This window comes from Manacus candei, unplaced genomic scaffold (genome assembly GCF_025592945.1).
Source record: "Manacus candei isolate 608988 ecotype Guabito, Panama unplaced genomic scaffold, ASM2559294v1 h1tg000299l, whole genome shotgun sequence".
Lineage (NCBI taxonomy): Eukaryota > Metazoa > Chordata > Aves > Passeriformes > Pipridae > Manacus > Manacus candei.
This window is the reverse complement of record NW_026138347.1, coordinates 102389-123989: the sequence shown is the minus strand read 5'-3', so window position 1 is coordinate 123989 and position 21601 is coordinate 102389. Positions and strand designations below refer to the sequence as shown.

Here is a 21601-nt window from a genome sequence, read left to right as displayed (position 1 = left end):
TGCCCTGGTGCTACTCCCAGCAGCTGCTCTGCCTTCCTGTTTGCTTGACACTGATATTTATACTCAGCCAAAACCCTCCAGATTTGAACTCTGACGCTTCCCCTTTTTTACTTGAAACCCTTCCCAGCCCTTCCCACGTCAGCCCAGGCCGTTTGTTTTCCTCACCCAAACCACACCAGGACACAGATCCAGCGGTTCCAGCGGCCAGGGAGAGCTCCAGAGGAACTGCTGAGCTGGGAGGATGAATCCATTGTGCACCCCTTGTGTTTTATGGCTCGTGAGAGGCCCGGGTGGGATTCCAGCGCTCCGGGGCCGGGTGCTGGGTGATGGAAGGGACGTGTTTAACGAGCCTTGGATGAAATAGGAGCGGGATATCTCCACCTCAGTGCCTGTAGGGGTGTTTAATGGGTAGGAAAGAAGATGGAGGAGGTACTTAAGGGCTCTTATATCTCCTGCTGGTACCTAAATCCAACCTGGGGAAGGGATACAGGCTGGCTGTGTGCATCCCTGGGAAGATGGAGCGAGGGCTGCTTTGAAGTTAAATGGAGGCAGGAAATCAGCTGACAGCAAGAGCAGCCACTGGAACTTCTGCTGTGGTTTAATTCCTGCCTTTGAGACTCATTTGGTGTGAAATCCTGGTTGGCTTCCAGCGTGGACACTCTCGGAGCCCTGTGCCACCATCTGGCAGAGCTGGTGGGACGTTCCAGGGTGGAGCAGGGAGCCCGAGGCCAGGGCTGGGAGGAGCTGGCAGAGGTGGTTAACCAGTGACAGCAGAGCTGACACCCCGCAGCCACCCTCGCTCCGGCGGTTCCTCGCCCTTGGAGGCCTTGAGGAGTGTCTTAGCAGAGGGTCTGGGGCTCTCTGCTTGCTCCAGCCTGTGTGGGAAAACAGGAGGAGCCTTGTAGGACTTGTGTGGAAGGTGCTGGGAAGAGGTTTTGTGGCCAGCTCTTCTCGACCCAGCTGGTGATCACAGAGCCGTGTGGGCACCGTGTTTGCCATCCAGGGATTCACTGTGGAGTGTCCTTGCCGTGCACTGGGCAGCTCCAGCTTTGTCCTCAGCTCCTTGGCTGGATGAGGGTGGCACCCTGGTGGGTGACAGACTGGCCAGCAGTGCCTTGCTGTCCCAGCAAGAGAAGGTTTGCCCGTGGCCACCTGGAAGCGCCAGGACAGCAAACCCTCGTGCCAGCCATCCCTGCCAACCGCCCCCCACGCCTTCAGAACCAAATAACCCCCCCTCAAAGCTGCCCTGGGAGGGGTTGGGGAAGTTGTAGATGATTTTACAGCTTCCTTTACACCGAGGGTTGCCTGGAGTTGGGATTTACGCAGCGGGTAAACAAGACGCGGCGGGAGACTTCTGGTGTTTGTGGTTTGCCTCGTGTGACCGAGCGACACCTGCCTTGGCCAGGGTTGCTGTGGTGGAAATAAAGCTCCTGAAACCCAGTTGGGGGGGGAAAGACACAGGAGGAGAGTCCTGGGAAAGGTGCTCGTGGAGGGAACGTGAGGGATCTCAGGGAGACACGGATCTCTGCCAGGAGGGCCAAGCTGTGAGAGAACATCTTCCCCACTCCTGGGAGTGGTGGCATCCCCCAGCAGATGGATGGGGGGTTTTACAGGCTGAATGGTGAATGCAGAATCATGGAATGGTTGGGGTTGGAAGGGACCTTGAAGCCCATCCAGTCCCACCCCTTTCCTGGCAGGGAACATTCCGGTAGCCCAGGCTGACCCACCCGTGGTGTGAGATGTGACCGGGACCTCCCAGTTAGGCCTTGTTGATGGTGAGCAAGAGCTCAGCTGCACACATGGTTCAGCTCTTGGGGGGAGCTGAGGCAGAGCAAGATCAGTAAAACCTCCCTGCTAAGCTGTCCTAAGCACGCAGACATTCAAGTTTTCCTTAAGCTCTTTGGCTTTGAATGCCAGAGCCGTGTTTGGTGGGGATTTAGCCAGGCCTCAGCTGGTTCTGCAGGTTGCAGCTTGTGTGTGTGTGTGCTCTGTGCTGAGTCTCAGACCCAGCAGCTGATCAGCTGCTCCAAGGAATCTCTGGATGCAGAGCAGGGATAGCAAGGCCTCTGCTGAGGTGATAAACCTGCCAAATGCCTTCATTTATTCTTTATAAATAGATAAAGAGAAGCTGTTGGTTCTCCCACGTGTCCCAGCGTGGCAAATATTAATGGTTGAGGTTTTGAGGAGAAGTCCAAGTAAGATTCCATGCTCCTGCTGCCTCGTCCTTAAGTTGGCAGGTGGTGGCTTAGGAGGAGAGGTTTTCCAAATCTGCCCTAAATGCATGAAATTCCCAGGAATGTCCTCAGTGGAGGTGGTGGCTGTGTAGTTTTAACCCCTTGGTTGGCTTGCCCGGGGCACACAGACCCGGCCAGGGGCTGATCTGCTTCCAAGGGGTGTCTGAATTCCAGAGTGTTTGTTTCCCTGCACGCAGTCAGCTGCCTGAATGTGCTCTTCCTTAGGAAAACTGGGAAGGAGGAGGCTCCAGTGCACTAACACATCCCTTGCATCCCTTCCTTTCTGCAGGAATGCATCCTCTCCGGGATCATGTCCGTGAACGGGAAGAAGGTCCTTCACATGGATCGTAACTCCTACTATGGAGGGGAAAGTGCATCCATTACACCCCTGGAAGATGTAAGTGTGGAGCTGGCACCTGCTGCTGGAAAAGGGGCTTTATTCCCAGTTATCCCAGGGGTGAATTCCCATGTAATTAGCTCTTCAGGGTTTCCTTGGGTCGAGGATGTTTTATGGTGTTAATACAGGGGAGACACCAGTGTGTGTGTTTGTGGTTGTAGGCAGCGCTTGTTTTCTGTAATTCCCAGCTGGAATTCCAGTGTGGAGCACTCCAGACCTGTAATGCCCAACAGCAGGGTGTTAAAACCCCAACTAAACTGTAAATATTGACTGAGATACCTCACATTACACAGTATTTCGCTTCCTCAGGTTTTAAATTCCCAAACTTTAAGCCTTGGAGGAAGAAAGACTGGAAGAGCAGAATAACTCTGCCTGGTTCTCACTGTCCCAGCTTCCTGGATGTGTTTGTGTGCTGCATCAGGAGTCAAACTGGAGCTGAAACTCCGGCCAAAAACCAGCTCTGAAGGGCTTGTGTTCGGCTGAGAGCCATGGGGGTGGAAAGTGTGTCCATGTGTGGGAGAAGTGACACCCAGGGAGCTACAATAAGTTCTGTGTTCTCTCTCTCTCTCTCTCCAAAGCTCTACAAAAGGTTTAATCTCCCGGGGACTCCACCAGAATCCATGGGGCGGGGAAGAGACTGGAACGTGGACCTCATTCCGAAATTCCTGATGGCTAACGGTGAGTGATCCTGGGCTCCCAGATGTCCCTTTGCCAAAACCCAACCCCTTTTTGCTGGAATCTCATCCCTGAGGCACCAGGGCATGGATGTCTTGTGTGGTGCCAGACTCAGGCTCAGGGTTAGAGAGATCCCAGGCAAGGCCTGGTCGCTCTAGTCCCGGCTCACCTCTGGTGTGCTGCGGGAGCTGAACGTGGAAGGGTTTGGAAGGGCTGCCCTGGGAGCAGCTCTGGCTCCAGCCCAGCTGTCTGACCTGTGCCAAACCCTCCTGCAGGTCAGTTGGTGAAGATGCTGCTCTACACAGAAGTGACTCGTTACTTGGACTTCAAGGTGATCGAGGGCAGCTTCGTCTACAAGGGGGGGAAGATCTACAAAGTCCCCTCCACCGAGGCAGAAGCTCTGGCATCCAGTGAGTAGCTGCACCTTCTTCCTGTCCTCCTGGGGCTCCTGTCCCTAAATAGAGGCAAACCCCACATCTTGGGATGTTCTTGGTGCTCCTCATGTTTTAAGGAGCATCCTCAGGGTTCTCCTGCACCTCTCTGACTTTAAACACCACTTGGGAGTGGTAGCCTTGGGCTTCCTGAGCCTTGAGTGACAGTTTTTCTTGGAGCTTCCCAACGGAGCTGCCTGTTCTGGTGGCCCCTCTGGTGAGAATCTGGTGGAATAAGAGGTTTTTACCTCTGGGGTTTTGTGCTCCCAGCTCTGCCATAAAGACTTAAGGTTGGATCCTTGTTGGAATTGTGCGTGTGGAAGAACGTCCCAGGCAAATTAGAGCGACTAATTACAACTCAAACCTTAATTGCTGCCTGCTTAAATTTCACCCCTCTTCCAATAAAACCGCTGCTCGTTCACAGTGGCTCAGGAAATCCCTTAGGAGCTGGTGGAGGGCATTCCAGGAGCTCCAGGTGTGGGGTGTGTTCAGTGGCACCTCTAAAAAGCCTCGTGATAAAGTGACTCCTGCAGTCAAGGCTCCGGGTCTGGAGGTCTGAGCCTTGTCCATGGCAGATATTCCTGTTTGGTCTCCCAAGAGACTCATCCTGGCAGGAGCAGGGGGTGCTGCCTCTGCCCTCCTGCTCCAGCAAGTCCAGTCTTGCCTCCCAGTTTGTGGAAAAATTATAAATTGCCCTGTCCAGTGTCGTGTTTGAGGTTGGAAGTGATGGGACAAGGGGGATGGGCTTAAGCTCAGGGAGAGTTAGATGGGATATTGGGAAGGAATTCCTGGCTGGGAGGGTGGGGAAGGACTGGAATGGATTTCCCAGAGAAGCTGTGGCTGCCCCTGGATCCCTGGAAGTGTCCAAGGCCAGGTTGGAGCAACCTGGGCCAGTGGGAGGTGTCCCTGGGGTCGGAACTGGCTGGGCTTTAAGGTCCCTTCAACCCAAACCATTCCATGATTCCGTGTGTGAAACCCTCAGTGGTTCTTCCCCCCCGTGTGGCCACGGAAAGGCCCCGTGGTGTCTCCAAGAGTCCTGAGCAAACCCCTGGTTTTCAGGCTTAATGGGGCTGTTTGAGAAGCGCCGGTTCCGGAAGTTCCTGGTGTACGTGGCCAACTTCGACGAGAACGACCCCAAGACCTTCGAGGGCGTCGACCCCAAGAAAACCACCATGAGGGACGTGTACAAGAAGTTCGACCTGGGCCAGGACGTCATCGACTTCACCGGCCACGCCCTCGCGCTCTACAGGACTGACGAGTGAGTGAGCCCGGCGGCGGAGCCACTCCCGCCCTGAATCCTGGGATCGGAGTCACTCCCGCCCTGAATCCTGGGATCGGAGCCACTCCCGCCCTGAATCCTGGGATCGGAGCCACTTCCGCCCTGAATCCCAGGATCGGAGTCACTCCCACCCCGAATCCTGGGATTGGAGTCACTCCCGCCCTGAATCCTGGGATCGGAGTCACTCCCGCCCTGAATCATGGGATTGGAGTCACTCCCGCCCTGAATCCTGGGATCGGAGCCACTCCCGCCCTGAATCCAAGGATCGGAGTCACTCCCACCCCGAATCCTGGGATTGGAGTCACTCCCGCCCTGAATCCTGGGATTGGAGTCACTCCCGCCCCGAATCCCAGCATCGGAGTCACTCCCACCCAGATCCCAGCGTCGGAGTCACTCCTGCCCCGAATCCTGGGATTGGAGTCACTCCCGCCCCGAATCCTGGGATTGGAGTCACTCCCGCCCTGAATCCCAGGATCGGAGCCACTCCCGCCCTGAATCCCGGGATTGGAGTCACTCCCGCCCTGAATCCTGGGATCAGAGTCACTCCCGCCCCAAATCCCAGGATCAGAGTCACTCCTGCCCAGATCCCAGCGTCGGAGTCACTCCCGCCCCGAATCCCGGGATTGGAGTCACTCCCACCCCGAATCCTGGGATTGGAGTCACTCCCGCCCCGAATCCCGGGATCGGAGTCACTCCCGCCCCGAATCCCGGGATCGGAGTCACTCCCGCCCCGAATCCCGGGATCGGAGTCACTCCCGCCCCGAATCCCAGGATCGGAGTCACTCCCGCCCCGAATCCTGGGATTGGAGTCACTCCCACCCCGAATCCCAGCGTCGGAGTCACTCCCGCCCTGAATCCCGGGATCGAAGTCACTCCCACCCCGAATCATGGGATTGGTGTCACTCCCGCCCCGAATCCCAGGATTGGAGTCACTCCCACCCTGAATCCCAGGATCAGAGTCACTCCCGCCCCGAATCCTGGGATTGGAGTCACTCCCGCCCCGAATCCCGGGATCGGAGTCACTCCCACCCAGATCCCAGCGTCAGAATCACTCCTGCCCCGAATCCTGGGATTGGAGTCACTCCCGCCCCAAATCCTGGGATCGGAGTCACTCCCGCCCCAAATCCTGGGATTGGAGTCACTCCCTACCCTGAATCCTGGGATTGGAGTCACTCCCTACCCTGAATCCTGGGATTGGAGTCACTCCTACCCTGAATCCTGGGATTGGAGTCACTCCCTACCCTGAATCCTGGGATTGGAGTCACTCCTACCCTGAATCCTGGGATTGGAGTCACTCCTGCCCTGAATCCTGGCATCAGAGTCACTCCTACCCTGAATCCTGGCATCAGAGTCACTCCTACCCTGAATCCTGGGATTGGAGTCACTCCTGCCCTGAATCCTGGCATCAGAGTCACTCCTGCCCAGAATCCCGGGATGGGAGTCACTCTCGCCCCGAATCCCGGGATTGGGGTCACTCCCACTCCAAATAATGGGATCGGAGTCATTTCCACCCTGAATCCTGGGATCAGAGTCACCCCAAATCCCGAGACTGGAGTCTCTTCCACCCCAAATTCTGGGCTTGGAATCACTTCCACCCCAAATCGTGGGATCAGAGTCACTCCCACCCCAAATCCCGGGATTCCAGTCCCAGCCCTGGGATTCGGGGCAGCCGTTGAACCTTTGAGCGTTCCCGGGGTTAACGAATCATCTCCGTCCTGACAAACCCCGTGACCCCCAGCAGCTCCCAAAGGGAACTCCGGGAGCAGCAGCCAGAGGGTGGGGAAGGAAACCTCCCGGGGGGGAAGCGCTCCAGGGGTGTATCCCGCTGGAAACGCTGGCTTGGGAAGCACCCTGAGGGATGTCCCTGTGCTCCACAGCTACTTGGACCAGCCCTGCCAGGAGACCATCAACAGGATCAAGCTGTACAGCGAGTCCCTGGCCCGGTACGGGAAGAGCCCCTACCTGTACCCCCTGTACGGGCTCGGAGAGCTGCCCCAGGGATTCGCCAGGTGAGAGCCAGCCCTGGATCCCGGTCTGCCCTCGGGATCCTGTGTGTGCAGGGAGAGGCTGGGAGGGGGTTGTCACCAGCACATTCCAGGTGACCCCAAGCTGGGGGAGTGTTGATGTGCTGGAAGGCAGGAGGGCTCTGCAGAGGGCCCTGGCCAGGCTGGATCCATGGGCTGATTGCAAGGGGCTGAGGTTCCCCAAGGCCAAGGGCCGGGTCCTGCCCTTGGGCCACAAGAAGCCCCTGCAGCTGCAGGCTGGGCCAGAGGGGCTGGAGAGCAGCCAGGCAGGAAGGGAGCTGGGAGTTGGGCTGGGCAGGGAGCTGAAGAGGAGCCCGAGGGTGGCCAGGGGGGCAAGAGGGCCAAGGGCTGCTGGGCTGGCTGAGGAAGAGTGTGGCAGCAGGAGCAGGGCAGGGCTTGTGCCCCTGGGCTGGGCGCTGGGGAGGCCACCCCTGGAGTGCTGTGTCCAGCTCTGGGCCCTGAGCTCAGGAAGGCCCTGGAGGGGCTGGAGCAGGGGCAGAGAAGAACAGCCAGGCTGGGGAAGGGACTGGAGCCCAAGTGCTGGGAGGAGAGGCTGAGGGAGCTGGGGGGGCTCAGCCTGGAGAGGAGGAGGCTCAGGGGAGACCTCCTCACTCTCTGCAACTCCCTGCCAGGAGGGGGGAGCCGGGGGGGGTCGGGCTCTTTTCCCAGGCAACCATCAGCAAGACAAGAGGGCTCGGTCTCAAGTTGTGCCAGGGGAGGTTTAGGTTGGACATCAGGAAGAATTTCTTTGCAGAGAGGGTGCTCAGCCATTGGAATGGGCTGCCCAGGGAAGTGGGGGATTCTCCATCCCTGGAGGTGTTTAAGGACAGACTGGATGTGGCATCAGTGCCATGGGCTGGGAACCACGGCGAGGTTGGATCAAGGGTTGGGCTGGAGGATCTCAGAGATCCCTTCCAGCCCGGCTGATTCTGGGATTCTGTGACGTGGGGAGCCAGTCCTGGAGCTTCCAGAGCATCAAAACACTCAGGTCATTAATGGTTCTCGCACTGCCTTAGTCCAGAACTAATCCTCCCTGTGAGGTTCCTTCCTCCTGGGCTGGTTTCTGGTGGTGGGAGATGTGGGTTTGCATCATCCAGCCCGTCCAGGAGGTCTGTGCAGGGCTTCTCTAGAGCAAAAAGATGCATAAATGTGTCTAAATTCCTTGTGAGGTTTCATTTTTTGAAGGATCTTTTCACAGCTTTGCTAGCCAAACTCAGGGAGGAAAAAAGAAAAAATAGAAACAGCACAGTCAGTGTTGAATATTTCAAAAGAATCATCAGTAAAAAATGCTGTGCCTCAACTGCCAAAATTATTTATTTTTCACATGTAGGTCAAAATCTCACTTGAAAATAAAATAAAGGATGCCTTGGGAGCATTAAGTGACCCCTGGCTGGGGTTTCTCAAAGTAGTCAGAGGTTTGGAGGGTCTGTTGCTGGTACAAAAATACAGATTTACAGCTGTACAGAAAGAAGAAGTTGGGTTTGTGCAGAAATCTGAAGTTAGGTTGGCACAGGAACAGGAGGTTGTGCTTGTGGTGAGATGTGAAGTTACAGCTGTTTGTACCTTGCCAACCTCAGACTTCTTATCAGGAATTCAGGGAGAAGGCCCTGGACACTCAGAACTCAAATCCATTGAAGGAATTCAAGGCATTGAAAACCAGGAACTCCTGACACTCAGTAGCTGTGCCTGGAAATTTCTGGGCCTTTGTACTCCAATATTCAGAGTGTAAATTCCAAGGTGTTGCTCCCAGCATTTGATTAATCCAGAAGCAGGTCACAGCCCCACCCTGGAGGTGTGGAAGGGACTGAGGGGAGTTAAAGCTCAACCAGAGCTGTGGAAGGGACTGAGGGGAGTTAAACCCCACTCTGGAGCTGTGGAAGGGGCTGAGGGGAGTTAAAACTCAACCAGAGCTGTGGAAGGGGCTGAGGGGAGTTAAACCCCACCCTGGAGGTGTGGAAGGGGCTGAGGGGAGTTAAACCCCACCCTGGAGGTGTGGAAGGGGCTGAGGGGAGTTAAACCCCACCCTGGAGGTGTGGAAGGGGCTGAGGGGAGTTAAACCCCACCCTGGAGGTGAGGAAGGGACTGAGGGGAGTTAAAGCTCAACCAGAGCTGTGGAAGGGGCTGAGGGGAGTTAAACCCCACTCTTTAAGTGTGGAAGGGCTGAGGGGAGTTAAACCCAACCCTGGTGTTGTGGAAGGGGCTGAGGGGAGTTAAACCCAACCCTGGAGGTGTGGAAAGGGCTGAGGGGAGTTAAGCCCCACCCTGGAGGTGTGTAAGGGGCTGAGGGGGGTTAAACCCAGCCTGGAGCTGTGGAAGGGGCTGAGGGGAGTTTAACCCAACCCTGGAGGTGTGGAAGGGACTGAGGGGAGTTAAACCCCACTCTTTAACTGTGGAAGGGGCTGAGGGGAGTTAAACCCCACTCTTTAACTGTGGAAGGGCCTGAGGAGAGTTAAACCCAACCCTGGAGGTGTAGAAGGGACTGAGAGGAGTTAAACCCAACCCTGGAGCTGTGGAAGGGGCTGAGGGGAGTTAAACCCCACTCTTTAACTGTGGAAGGGGCCAAGGGGAGTTAAACCCCACCCTGGAGGTGTGGAAGGGACTGAGGGGAGTTAAACCCAACCCTGGAACTGTGGAAGGGCTGAGGGGAGTTAAACCCCAGCCTGGAGGTCTGGAAGGGCTGAGGGGAGTTTAACTGAACCCTGGTGTTCTGGAAGGGCTGAGGGGAGTTTAACTGAACCCTGGTGTTGTGGAAGGGGCTGAGGGGAGTTAAACCCAACCCTGGAGGTGTGGAAGGGACTGAGAGGAGTTAAACCCAACCCTGGAGCTGTGGAAGGGGCTGAGGAGAGTTAAACCCAACCCTGGAGGTGTGGAAGGGGCTGAGGGGAGTTAAACCCAACCCTGGAGGTGTGGAAGGGGCTGAGGGGAGTTAAATCCAACCCTGGAGGTGTGGAAGGGGCTGAGGGGAGTTAAACCCCACTCTTTAGCTGTGGAAGGGGCTGAGGGGAGTTAAACCCCACCCTGGAGGTGTGGAAGGGGCTGAGGGGAGTTAAACCCCACCCTGGAGCTGTGGAAGGGGCTGAGGGGAGTTAAACCCAACCCTGGAGGTGTGGAAGGGGCTGAGGGGGGTTAAACCCAGCCTGGAGCTGTGGAAGTTTCCCCCTGCAGGCTCAGCGCTATCTATGGAGGCACCTACATGCTCAACAAGCCCATCGAGGAGATCGTGATCGAGAACGGCAAAGTGGTCGGGGTGAAGTCTGAAGGGGAGGTACAGTGCCTTGGATTCATTCCTTACTCCCTACCCTCCATGTTTCCCCTAAACACTGAGCCTTTTGGCCATAGATTGAACAGTTGCAGTAGAAACCCCATTTTCCCAAGGGCCAAACCTGCTGGGCTGGTGCTGTTCTCCAGCTCACTCGAGGCACGTTGGTGTCCCCATGAGGAGGATCCATCCAAGAGCCCCTTTCCAAGGCTTGGGATGGAGTATCCATGCCCTGGCGGGATTGTCCTTGAATAACTGAGTAAATCAGGAAGGGGTTTATTCCATGTTCCTGTGTCTAACCTGGACACCCAGCCCTGCCCTTCAACAGCTGGCACGTGGCCTTCCTGCAGCTGCTTCCCCACCTGGAGACACAAAAATGGGAATTCTTGGAAGTTCTCCATGTGCTCCTGACCGGAGCAGGAGCTCGGGGGGGCAGCTGAGCTCTTGGTGACATGTCCCCTCGGGGTGGAAATGTGGGAAGCTCTCCATGTGCTCCTGGCTGAAGCAGGTGCTTGAGGGGCAGCTGAGCTCTTGGTGACGTGTCCCCTCGGGGTGGAAATGTGGGAGTGGAGGTGACAACCCACACCACGGAGCGATGTGACCGAGTGTGGGTGGCCTGGGGGCTCCAGGTGGGTCAGCTGTTAAACAATTCCTGGAAAAGGGAGTTGTGAGGTGTCCTGGTGTCCCGTGTCCCCCCCTGTCCCAGGTGGCTCGCTGCAAACAGCTCATCTGCGACCCCAGCTACGTGTCGGACCGCGTGACCAAGGTGGGCCAGGTGATCCGGGTCATCTGCATCCTGAGCCACCCCATCAAGAACACCAACGACGCCAACTCCTGCCAGATCATCATTCCACAGAACCAGGTCAACCGGAAATCAGGTGCGGGGGCAGCTCTGGGCAGGGGGAGCCACGCGGGAAAACGGGCACTGCTGTCCTCGCCCAGGGGTTTTCCGGCCCTGGCAAGGCTGGGCTTCGGTTCTGAGCAAGGATGGGGGAGGTGGGAGAAGCCTGTGGTGGGAAAACCACGGGAGGAACCTGCGGGAGGGAAGTGCCCCGGCCCGGGAGAAGTGGGTGAGGAGGGTGAGGTGCTCTGGGAGGGCGAGGGCTGGTGTTGGAGCAGAGGGTGTGGAAGAGGTTTCGGTCTAAGGGGGGGTTTGACCAAGTGGAAAAGAAACACGGGGCTGGAAGGGCTGTTAAAACCCCACCCTGGAGGTGTGGAAGGGGCTGAGGGGAGTTAAACCCAACCAGAGCTGTGGAAGGGCTGAGGGGGGTTAAACCCAACCCTGGAGGTGTGGAAGGGGCCGAGGGGAGTTTAACTGAACCCTGGAGGTGTGGAAGGGGCTGAGGGGAGTTAAACCCACCCTGGAGGTGTGGAAGGGGCTGAGGGGAGTTAAACCCAACCAGAGCTGTGGAAGGGGCTGAGGGGAGTTAAACCCAACCAGAGCTGTGGAAGGGGCTGAGGGGAGTTAAACCCAACCAGAGCTGTGGAAGGGGCTGAGGGGAGTTAAACCCAACCAGAGCTGTGGAAGGGGCTGAGGGGAGTTAAACCCCAGCCTGGATCTGTGGAAGGGGCTGAGGGGGGTTAAACCCAACCCTAGAGGTGTGGAGGGGCTGAGGGGAGTTGAACCCCCACCCCAGAGCTGTGGAGGTGCCAAGGAGGGGAGATGCTTCCTCCCCCTTGAACAGTGGGGTGGGGACCCTGCTGGGTTTCAGGAGCCATCAGAGCCCCAGTGAGCTGAGTTTTGGAGCCCTCCCTCACGCCCAGGCCCCTCAGCCGGGGCACTGAGAGCACCCAGGGCCGTGGGCCAAGGCTGGCCTGCCCCAGGAGGTACTGGGTGGGCAGAGGCTGGGGCTGGAGGAGGGTTTGCTGTCCCTGCTGCTGATCCTGGCGTGTGCCACGTCCCGCAGACATCTACGTGTGCATGATCTCCTCTGCCCACAACGTGGCGGCGCAGGGCAAGTACATCGCCATCGCCAGCACCACCGTGGAGACCCCCGAGCCAGAGAAGGAGATCAAGCCAGCCCTGGACCTGCTGGAGCCCATCGAGCAGAAGTGAGTCAGAGAATCCCAGAATCACAGAATCAGCTGGGTTGGAAGGGACCTCTGAGATCATCCAGCCCAACCCTTGATCCAACCCCGCCGTGGTTCCCAGCCCATGGCACTGATGCCACATCCAGTCTGTCCTTAAACACCTCCAGGGATGGAGAATCCCCCACTTCCCTGGGCAGCCCATTCCAATGGCTGAGCACCCTCTCTGCAAAGAAATTCTTCCTGATATCCAACCTAAACCTCCCCTGGCACAACTTGAGACCCAGCCCTCTTGTCTTGCTGATGGTTGCCTGGGAAAAGAGCCCAACCCCCCCGGCTCCCCCCTCCTGGCAGGGAGTTGCAGAGAGTGAGGAGGTCTCCCCTGAGCCTCCTCCTCTCCAGGCTGAGCCCCCCCAGCTCCCTCAGCCTCTCCTCCCAGCACTTGTGCTCCAGTCCCTTCCCCAGCCTGGCTGCTCTTCTCTGCCCCTGCTCCAGCCCCTCCAGGGCCTTCCTGAGCTCAGGGCCCAGAGCTGGACACAGCACTCACTCCCTGCTCCCCTCCTGGGCTCTCAGCCCCGGGGTGAAGGTGGGGGTCACCATTGCCATTCCCACCCTTCCGTTCCCAACCCTTGTGTTCCCAACCCTTCTCCTCCCGCAGGTTCGTCAGCATCAGCGACCTGTTCGCTCCCACCGACCTGGGCACCGAGAGCCAGGTGAGTGCTCGCCGAGCTCGGCCTCGGGGCTGGGCCCGAGCTCTGGGCCTGAGCTCGGCCCTGAACCCTCCCCTGTCCCCACAGATCTTCATCTCCCGCACCTACGACGCCACCACCCACTTCGAGACGACGTGTGACGACATCAAGGACATCTACAAGAGGATGATGGGCTCAGAGTTCGACTTCGAGGAGATGAAGCGCAAGAAGAACGACATCTACGGGGAGGAGGAGCAGCAGTAATGAGAGAGCCTCTAATTAGGAGAAATTAAATGGGCTAATATGAATATATAAGGAACTTAATGAACACTGTACGAAATTCAATATTGTAAGGCCTGCTTTTGTAATCCCATCTCTGAGAGATTGAAGAGTTACTGCACTGGTAATGTTCCCTTTTTGGATATCATGTGTTAATTATTCCATTCTAGTAGGGCTGCTGTCCAGAATCTGGCAACCCCCCGACCCCCCCTGACTAACCCCCTAAAGAGAAAGGCAGAAGTGAGCTTAGGATGATGATGATGATGATGATGATTATTATTATTTTTGCAGAGTAGACGTTGGTGCAGATTTGAGAAATAACAACTCATTGACAGCTGTGTCTTACCTTGTCTTTTTAATCATTTGTAAAAACATCCTCCACCCACCCACCCTCCCTCTCCCCCCCGTGCTTCTGGTGAGCTCGTAGATGTGACTGTGAACGTCACTCAGACCCGGTGTCGAGGAACATAGACCCCAAGCACTCCCTCATTGTGGACAGCATCCCTAAAAAAGTCCCTCCCATCGACCTTAACTCTCGTGGCAAAGTTGTTATCATGGACAAAGCCCACATCTATTGTAGCAGCAAACGTTGGCTTCGTTCTGGGCACAGAACTTTAACCTCCACTTCAGCTTCTAAACCTGTTTACAGGGGTTGGGACACAGCTGTGCCTGAGGCTCCTTTGTGTTTTAATCTTAATAAAATTGAGAGAACAAAAATTGCAGAGCAGGCAAAGATGTTGGGAGTATTTTGTGTCCCTGGGGGCTCCTCGGATGGACCAAAACGGCGCCGCGGTACCGGCAAGGACGGAGCCGGTGCTTCCCGGGGCTCCTCCAGGCTCCAAATGATTTCTGTACTGCGAAGTAAAGCCAAATTCTGGAAACCAGTCCTGGGCTCCCAGTCTCTGATTCGCTTCACTTCTACCAGCAGCACCTCTGGGAGAGATCCCGAGGGATCTCGGCCTGCCAGGGAGCGGGGACACGGCATTCCCTGCTGGAAAACGGTCTCAGGGGTCCCTGGTTGGGATTCCCAGGCTGTGCTGCTCCGGGGAGATGTGGCAGCACCAGGATGTGGCTCGGGCTGTCCATGGCACAATCCTGCCTGGGCTGTCCATGGCACAATCCTGCCTGGGCTGTCCATGGCACAGTCCTGCCTGGGCTGTCCATGGCACAATCCTGCCTGTTCCCTGCAGCCACATCCGGGAATGGCACTTGCTGGAAGCAGCAATAACTAATTTCTGCTCTCTCCAGGGCTCTCCCTGGGTAAGAGATGCTCCTTAGGGATCCCTGGCTGGGATCTGGGGGTCTGGACCATCCAGCTGTTGGGCACAGCTGGACAGTGAGGAGCAGGGCTTGTGTTTGGACACAGCGCTGCCAAGTGCCAGGAAAAAGGAGGAAATACCTTGGAACACCCTCCGGCCGGTGCTGCTCCGCTCCCAGGCTGCTGCTGAGGAGGAACTGGGACTCCTGACCCCACCGCAGGCACAAAGCTGAGCCAAACCTGCCCCTTCCCCCTCCCTGCCGGGGCTTTTGGCACTTCCCCTTCCCGGGGCGGCAGTTCCAGGAACCACCTTCCCGTTTTCTGCTCTCCCGGGCCTTGTGCTTCCTCCCTGGAGCTGGGTCAGTGCCCAGAGCCGAGTCTTCCCAAAGCCAAGGCCCAGAGCAGGTGGAAAACAAACCTTCCCTTAAATGATCCCATTATCCCTCTCTGCTGTAGCCTCGTTATTCCTGGGAAGCCGGATGGGATCGATCATCCAGGAGCCTCCACCGTGTTGTTCCCTCTCCCCTTCCCGTGGGAGCCTCCAGGTTGGAGCTAACACAGAACAAACTTCCTTTGTTTTGAGGTTTTATTATTCAAACTCTTTACAAATCCGTCCCCAACAGAAGGACAACTGCAACGCTCTCATTTAAAAAAACCCCAAAATAGAAGAGGACAAACACCGGCCCTGCGTCTCCATCCCGGCCCCCATAAATAAGAGCTTTTATTTCGTTCCTATATCCCGGTTATTTACAGGAATTCCAGGTGCTGGAATGTGCCGGGATGGAGTCCCAGCAGGGAAATGGTACCGTGAGGCAACGGGGGGTGAGCTGAAATGTAGTGTAGGAGGGCAGGGCACAGGAACTACCCCGTGGGGAGGGGGGTTAATTGTCCTTCCCGACCTTCCTTCAAGTAAAAACGGCTTTCTGGAGATCCATTTTCCTGTTTCTTCCGATGTCAGCAGCACTAAAAACGCTGGGAAACGCTCCAATAATTAACCTGCCGCCTTACAACGACCTCTGTCCTGGGGTGCAACAGGGAATAAAACCCCTGGAACAGGGAATAAAACCCCTGGAACAAGGAATAAACCCCCGGGGAGGGGGGGTTGGATTGGCCACCTCCCAGTCAGGTTTTCCGGGCAGAACTCGGACGGCCCTTCCCGCGCCACCGGGAGCATCCGCTGGGATGGGGTGTCCCGAAGGGTTGGGATGTCCCGGAAGGGTTGGGGTGTCCCAGAAGGGTTGGGGTGTCCCGGTAGGGTTGGGATGCCCCAACTGGTGCCACCGTGGGGAGGAGCCGTGTCCTGGCTGGACTTTGTCACCTGCAACAGAGAGAGGCGGCGCAGGTTGGAGCTCCGCTCCCGCACTCCTGAGGAGATTCCCAGGAAAAGTACTGGAGTGTTTCCCACTCCCAAGCACAGCCCTGCCAGCTCTGGAGTCAGGAGTCAGCCCTGAGTGCCAACAGATCCCGAATCCAGCACCCCGGGAACATCCCTGCCCTGCTCTGGGAGCAGCTGGACACAGCTCCCAAAAATCCAGGAGCTGCTCCCAAAAATCCAAGAGCTCCTCCGAAAAACCCAGTGGCTGCTCCCAAAAACCCAATGGCTGCTCCCAACAATCCAAGAGCTGCTCCCAACAACCCAAGAGTTGCTCCCAACAACTCAATGGCTGCTCCCAACAACTCAGGAGCTCCTCCCAACAGTCTAGGAGCTGCTCCCAAAAATCCAGGAGGTGCTCCTCAAAATCCAGGAGCTGCTCCTCAAAATCCAGGAGCTGCTCCCAAAAATCCAGGAGCTGCTCCCAAAAATCCAGGAGCTGCTCCCAACAATCCAAGAGCTCCTCCCAAAAATCCAGGAGCTGCTCCCAAAAATCCAAGAGTTGCTCCCAAGCCCCCAGTGGCTGCTCCCAGATTTCTGGGACTGTTCCCAGGCTTTCCCTCCTCACCAGTAGCTCCTCTGGGAAGGAGCGGCCATGCCCCGCAGGGTGCCCAGGAAGGAGCCCACGTCGGCCACCAGGATCCCTTTGCTCTCCAGCACCTCCCTCCTCGCTCCGGGGTTTTCTGCAAGGGAAGGAGCAGCCCCGTGAATTCCCACAGATGCAGAATTCCCACAGATGCAGAATTCCCAAACCTGCAGAGGATATCCCCAAATCCCACTGTTCCCTGTCCTGGGAGCAGGAGTAGAGCCCCTGGCAAAGAGTCTGAGCCCAGGAAGGCCAGGAATGGAGTGGGAGGTGATGCCATCCATGGGATCCCAAAATTCAGGAGTGCAGGAGGTTCCCAAAAATCTGTTCCCTTGGTACAGCTAAGCAAGAAACCAGGAAAGGGATTCCAGCAGGAACGGGGGGAAATGGGGAGATTCTCGTGCCTCCGGTAGCACATCCCAGGAAATTCAACACATTGGGGTGTCTGACATGGGAGACACAAACCCCGTAATTTGTGGGATAAACACCCTGAGTGTGACAAACACCCCTTACCTGTGACATACACACCTTAACTGTGACATACACACCCTGTACCTGTGACATACACACCCTGTACCTGTGACATACACACCTTAACTGTGACATACACACCCTGTACCTGTGACATACACACCTCACCTGTGACATACACACCCTGTACCTGTGACATACACACCTCACCTGTGACATACACACCTTAACTGTGACATACACACCTCACCTGTGACATACACACCTTACCTGTGACATACACACCTCACCTGTGACATACACACCCTGTACCTGTGACATACACACCTTAACTGTGACATACACACCTCACCTGTGACATACACACCCTGTACCTGTGACATACACACCTCACCTGTGACATACACACCTTAACTGTGACATACACACCTCACCTGTGACACACACCTCACCTGTGACATACACACCCTGTACCTGTGACATACACACCTACCTGTGACAGACACACCTTAACTGTGACATACACACCTCACCTGTGACATACACACCTCACCTGTGACATACACACCCTGTACCTGTGACATACACACCCTGTACCTGTGACATACACACCCTACCTGTGACATACACACCCTGTACCTGTGACATACACACCCTGTACCTGTGACATACACACCTACCTGTGACATACACACCTTACCTGTGACATACACACCCTGTACCTGTGACATACACACCCTGAGTGTGACATACACACCCTGTACCTGTGACATACACACCCCACCTGTGACATACACACCCTGTACCTGTGACATACACACCCTACCTGTGACATACACACCCTGTACCTGTGACATACACACCTCACCTGTGACATACACACCTCACCTGTGACATACACACCTTAACTGTGACATACACACCCTGTACCTGTGACATACACACCCTGTACCTGTGACATACACACCTCACCTGTGACAGACACACCTTAACTGTGACATACACACCCTACCTGTGACATACACACCTCACCTGTGACATACACACCTCACCTGTGACATACACACCCTGTACCTGTGACATACACACCTTAACTGTGACATACACACCCTACCTGTGACATACACACCCTGAACCTGTGACATACACACCTCACCTGTGACATACACACCTTAACTGTGACATACACACCCCACCTGTGACATACACACCCTGTACCTGTGACATACACACCCTGTACCTGTGACATACACACCCTGTACCTGTGACATACACACCTTAACTGTGACATACACACCTCACCTGTGACATACACACCTCACCTGTGACATACACACCCTGTACCTGTGACATACACACCCTGTACCTGTGACATACACACCCTACCTGTGACATACACACCTCACCTGTGACATACACACCCTGTACCTGTGACATACACACCTTAACTGTGACATACACACCTCACCTGTGACATACACACCCTGTACCTGTGACATACACACCTCACCTGTGACATACACACCCTACCTGTGACATACACACCTTAACTGTGACATACACACCCTGTACCTGTGACATACACACCTTAACTGTGACATACACACCCTGTACCTGTGACATACACACCTTAACTGTGACATACACACCCTGTACCTGTGACATACACACCCTACCTGTGACATACACACCCTGTACCTGTGACATACACACCCTACCTGTGACATACACACCCTGTACCTGTGACATACACACCTTAACTGTGACATACACACCTTAACTGTGACATACACACCTCACCTGTGACATACACACCCTGTACCTGTGACATACACACCTCACCTGTGACATACACACCTTAACTGTGACATACACACCCTGTACCTGTGACATACACACCTCACCTGTGACATACACACCTGAACTGTGACATACACACCCTTAACTGTGACACACACACCTCAACTGTGACATACACACCCTGTACCTGTGACATACACACCTTAACTGTGACATACACACCTTAACTGTGACATACACACCTTAACTGTGACATACACACCCTGTACCTGTGACATACACACCTTAACTGTGACATACACACCTTAACTGTGACATACACACCTCAACTGTGACATACACACCCTGTACCTGTGACATACACACCTCACCTGTGACATACACACCTCACCTGTGACATACACACCTTAACTGTGACATACACACCCTGTACCTGTGACATACACACCTTAACTGTGACATACACACCTCACCTGTGACATACACACCCTACCTGTGACATACACACCCTGTACCTGTGACATACACACCTCACCTGTGACATACACACCCTGTACCTGTGACATACACACCCTACCTGTGACATACACACCCTGTACCTGTGACATACACACCTTAACTGTGACATACACACCTTAACTGTGACATACACACCCTGTACCTGTGACATACACACCTTAACTGTGACATACACACCCTGTACCTGTGACATACACACCTCACCTGTGACATACACACCCTGTACCTGTGACATACACACCCTACCTGTGACATACACACCCTGTACCTGTGACATACACACCTTAACTGTGACATACACACCTTAACTGTGACATACACACCCTGTACCTGTGACATACACACCCTACCTGTGACATACACACCCTGTACCTGTGACATACACACCTTAACTGTGACATACACACCCTACCTGTGACATACACACCTTAACTGTGACATACACACCCTACCTGTGACATACACACCTCACCTGTGACATACACACCTTAACTGTGACATACACACCTCACCTGTGACATACACACCCTGTACCTGTGACATACACACCTTAACTGTGACATACACACCTCACCTGTGACATACACACCTTAACTGTGACATACACACCCTACCTGTGACATACACACCTCACCTGTGACATACACACCCTGTACCTGTGACATACACACCTCACCTGTGACATACACACCTTAACTGTGACATACACACCCTGTACCTGTGACATACACACCCTGTACCTGTGACATACACACCTGAACTGTGACATACACACCCTGTACCTGTGACATACACACCTCACCTGTGACATACACACCTCACCTGTGACATACACACCTTAACTGTGACATACACACCCTGTACCTGTGACATACACACCTCACCTGTGACATACACACCTCACCTGTGACATACACACCCTACCTGTGACATACACACCTTAACTGTGACATACACACCCTGTACCTGTGACATACACACCTCACCTGTGACATACACACCTTAACTGTGACATACACACCTACCTGTGACAAACACACCTTAACTGTGACATACACACCCTGTACCTGTGACATACACACCTTAACTGTGACATACACACCCTCCCTGTGACATACACACCTCACCTGTGACATACACACCTTAACTGTGACATACACACCCTGTACCTGTGACATACACACCTCACCTGTGACATACACACCTTAACTGTGACATACACACCCTGTACCTGTGACATACACACCTTAACTGTGACATACACACCCTCCCTGTGACATACACACCTCACCTGTGACATACACACCCTACCTGTGACATACACACCCTACCTGTGACATACACACCTCACCTGTGACATACACACCTTAACTGTGACATACACACCTCACCTGTGACACACACCTCACCTGTGACATACACACCCTGTACCTGTGACATACACACCTCACCTGTGACATACACACCTTAACTGTGACATACACACCTTAACTGTGACATACACACCCTGTACCTGTGACATACACACCCTGTACCTGTGACATACACACCTCACCTGTGACATACACACCCTACCTGTGACATACACACCCTGTACCTGTGACATACACACCTCACCTGTGACATACACACCTCACCTGTGACATACACACCTTAACTGTGACATACACACCCTACCTGTGACATACACACCTCACCTGTGACATACACACCTCACCTGTGACATACACACCTTAACTGTGACATACACACCCCACCTGTGACATACACACCCTGTACCTGTGACATACACACCCTGTACCTGTGACATACACACCCTGTACCTGTGACATACACACCTTAACTGTGACATACACACCTCACCTGTGACATACACACCTCACCTGTGACATACACACCCTGTACCTGTGACATACACACCTTAACTGTGACATACACACCCTCCCTGTGACATACACACCCTGTACCTGTGACATACACACCTACCTGTGACATACACACCCTGTACCTGTGACATACACACCTTAACTGTGACATACACACCTTAACTGTGACATACACACCCTACCTGTGACATACACACCTCACCTGTGACATACACACCCTACCTGTGACATACACACCTCACCTGTGACATACACACCCTACCTGTGACATACACACCTTAACTGTGACATACACACCTTAACTGTGACATACACACCCTGTACCTGTGACATACACACCCTGTACCTGTGACATACACACCTTAACTGTGACATACACACCTCACCTGTGACATACACACCTTACCTGTGACA

The 21601-nt window shown here is 54.9% G+C and overlaps 1 protein-coding gene and 2 long non-coding RNA genes across 3 annotated transcripts; 1 reads left to right on the top strand and 2 right to left on the bottom strand.

Moving 5' to 3' along the window:
* The first annotated feature begins 2498 nt into the window (after positions 1-2498).
* GDI2 (GDP dissociation inhibitor 2) lies at positions 2499-14179 on the top strand. Its single transcript, XM_051775464.1, has 10 exons — positions 2499-2631; positions 3210-3309; positions 3582-3716; positions 4797-4995; positions 6894-7025; positions 10206-10305; positions 11006-11177; positions 12207-12351; positions 12986-13040; positions 13125-14179. The coding sequence occupies exons 1-10, from the start codon at positions 2545-2547 to the stop codon at positions 13278-13280; spliced, it is 1281 nt and encodes a 426-aa protein (XP_051631424.1). The 5' UTR covers positions 2499-2544; the 3' UTR covers positions 13281-14179.
* A 3645-nt stretch (positions 14180-17824) lies between these two features.
* On the bottom strand, positions 17825-19066 carry LOC127464976 (uncharacterized). The gene is made up of 3 exons (XR_007901786.1): positions 18970-19066; positions 18738-18782; positions 17825-17885 (listed from the first exon to the last, which is right to left on the bottom strand). It is a non-coding gene; the product is annotated as an uncharacterized LOC127464976 (long non-coding RNA).
* Positions 19067-19747: 681 nt separating this feature from the next.
* On the bottom strand, positions 19748-21518 carry LOC127464977 (uncharacterized). The gene is made up of 3 exons (XR_007901787.1): positions 21430-21518; positions 21269-21303; positions 19748-19935 (listed from the first exon to the last, which is right to left on the bottom strand). It is a non-coding gene; the product is annotated as an uncharacterized LOC127464977 (long non-coding RNA).
* Positions 21519-21601: the final 83 nt, after the last annotated feature.

What these genes read in the sequence shown, in the direction of transcription:
- GDI2 (XM_051775464.1), top strand. Translation starts at nt 2,545, where the DNA reads ATGTCCGTGAACGGGAAGAAGGTCCTTCACATGGATCGTAACTCCTAC. An exon ending in GAAATTCCTGATGGCTAACG is followed by an intron (nt 3,310 to 3,581) that starts GTGAGTGATCCT and finishes ACCCTCCTGCAG; the next exon opens with GTCAGTTGGTGAAGATGCTG. An exon ending in CTGGAGCCCATCGAGCAGAA is followed by an intron (nt 12,352 to 12,985) that starts GTGAGTCAGAGA and finishes CTCCTCCCGCAG; the next exon opens with GTTCGTCAGCATCAGCGACC.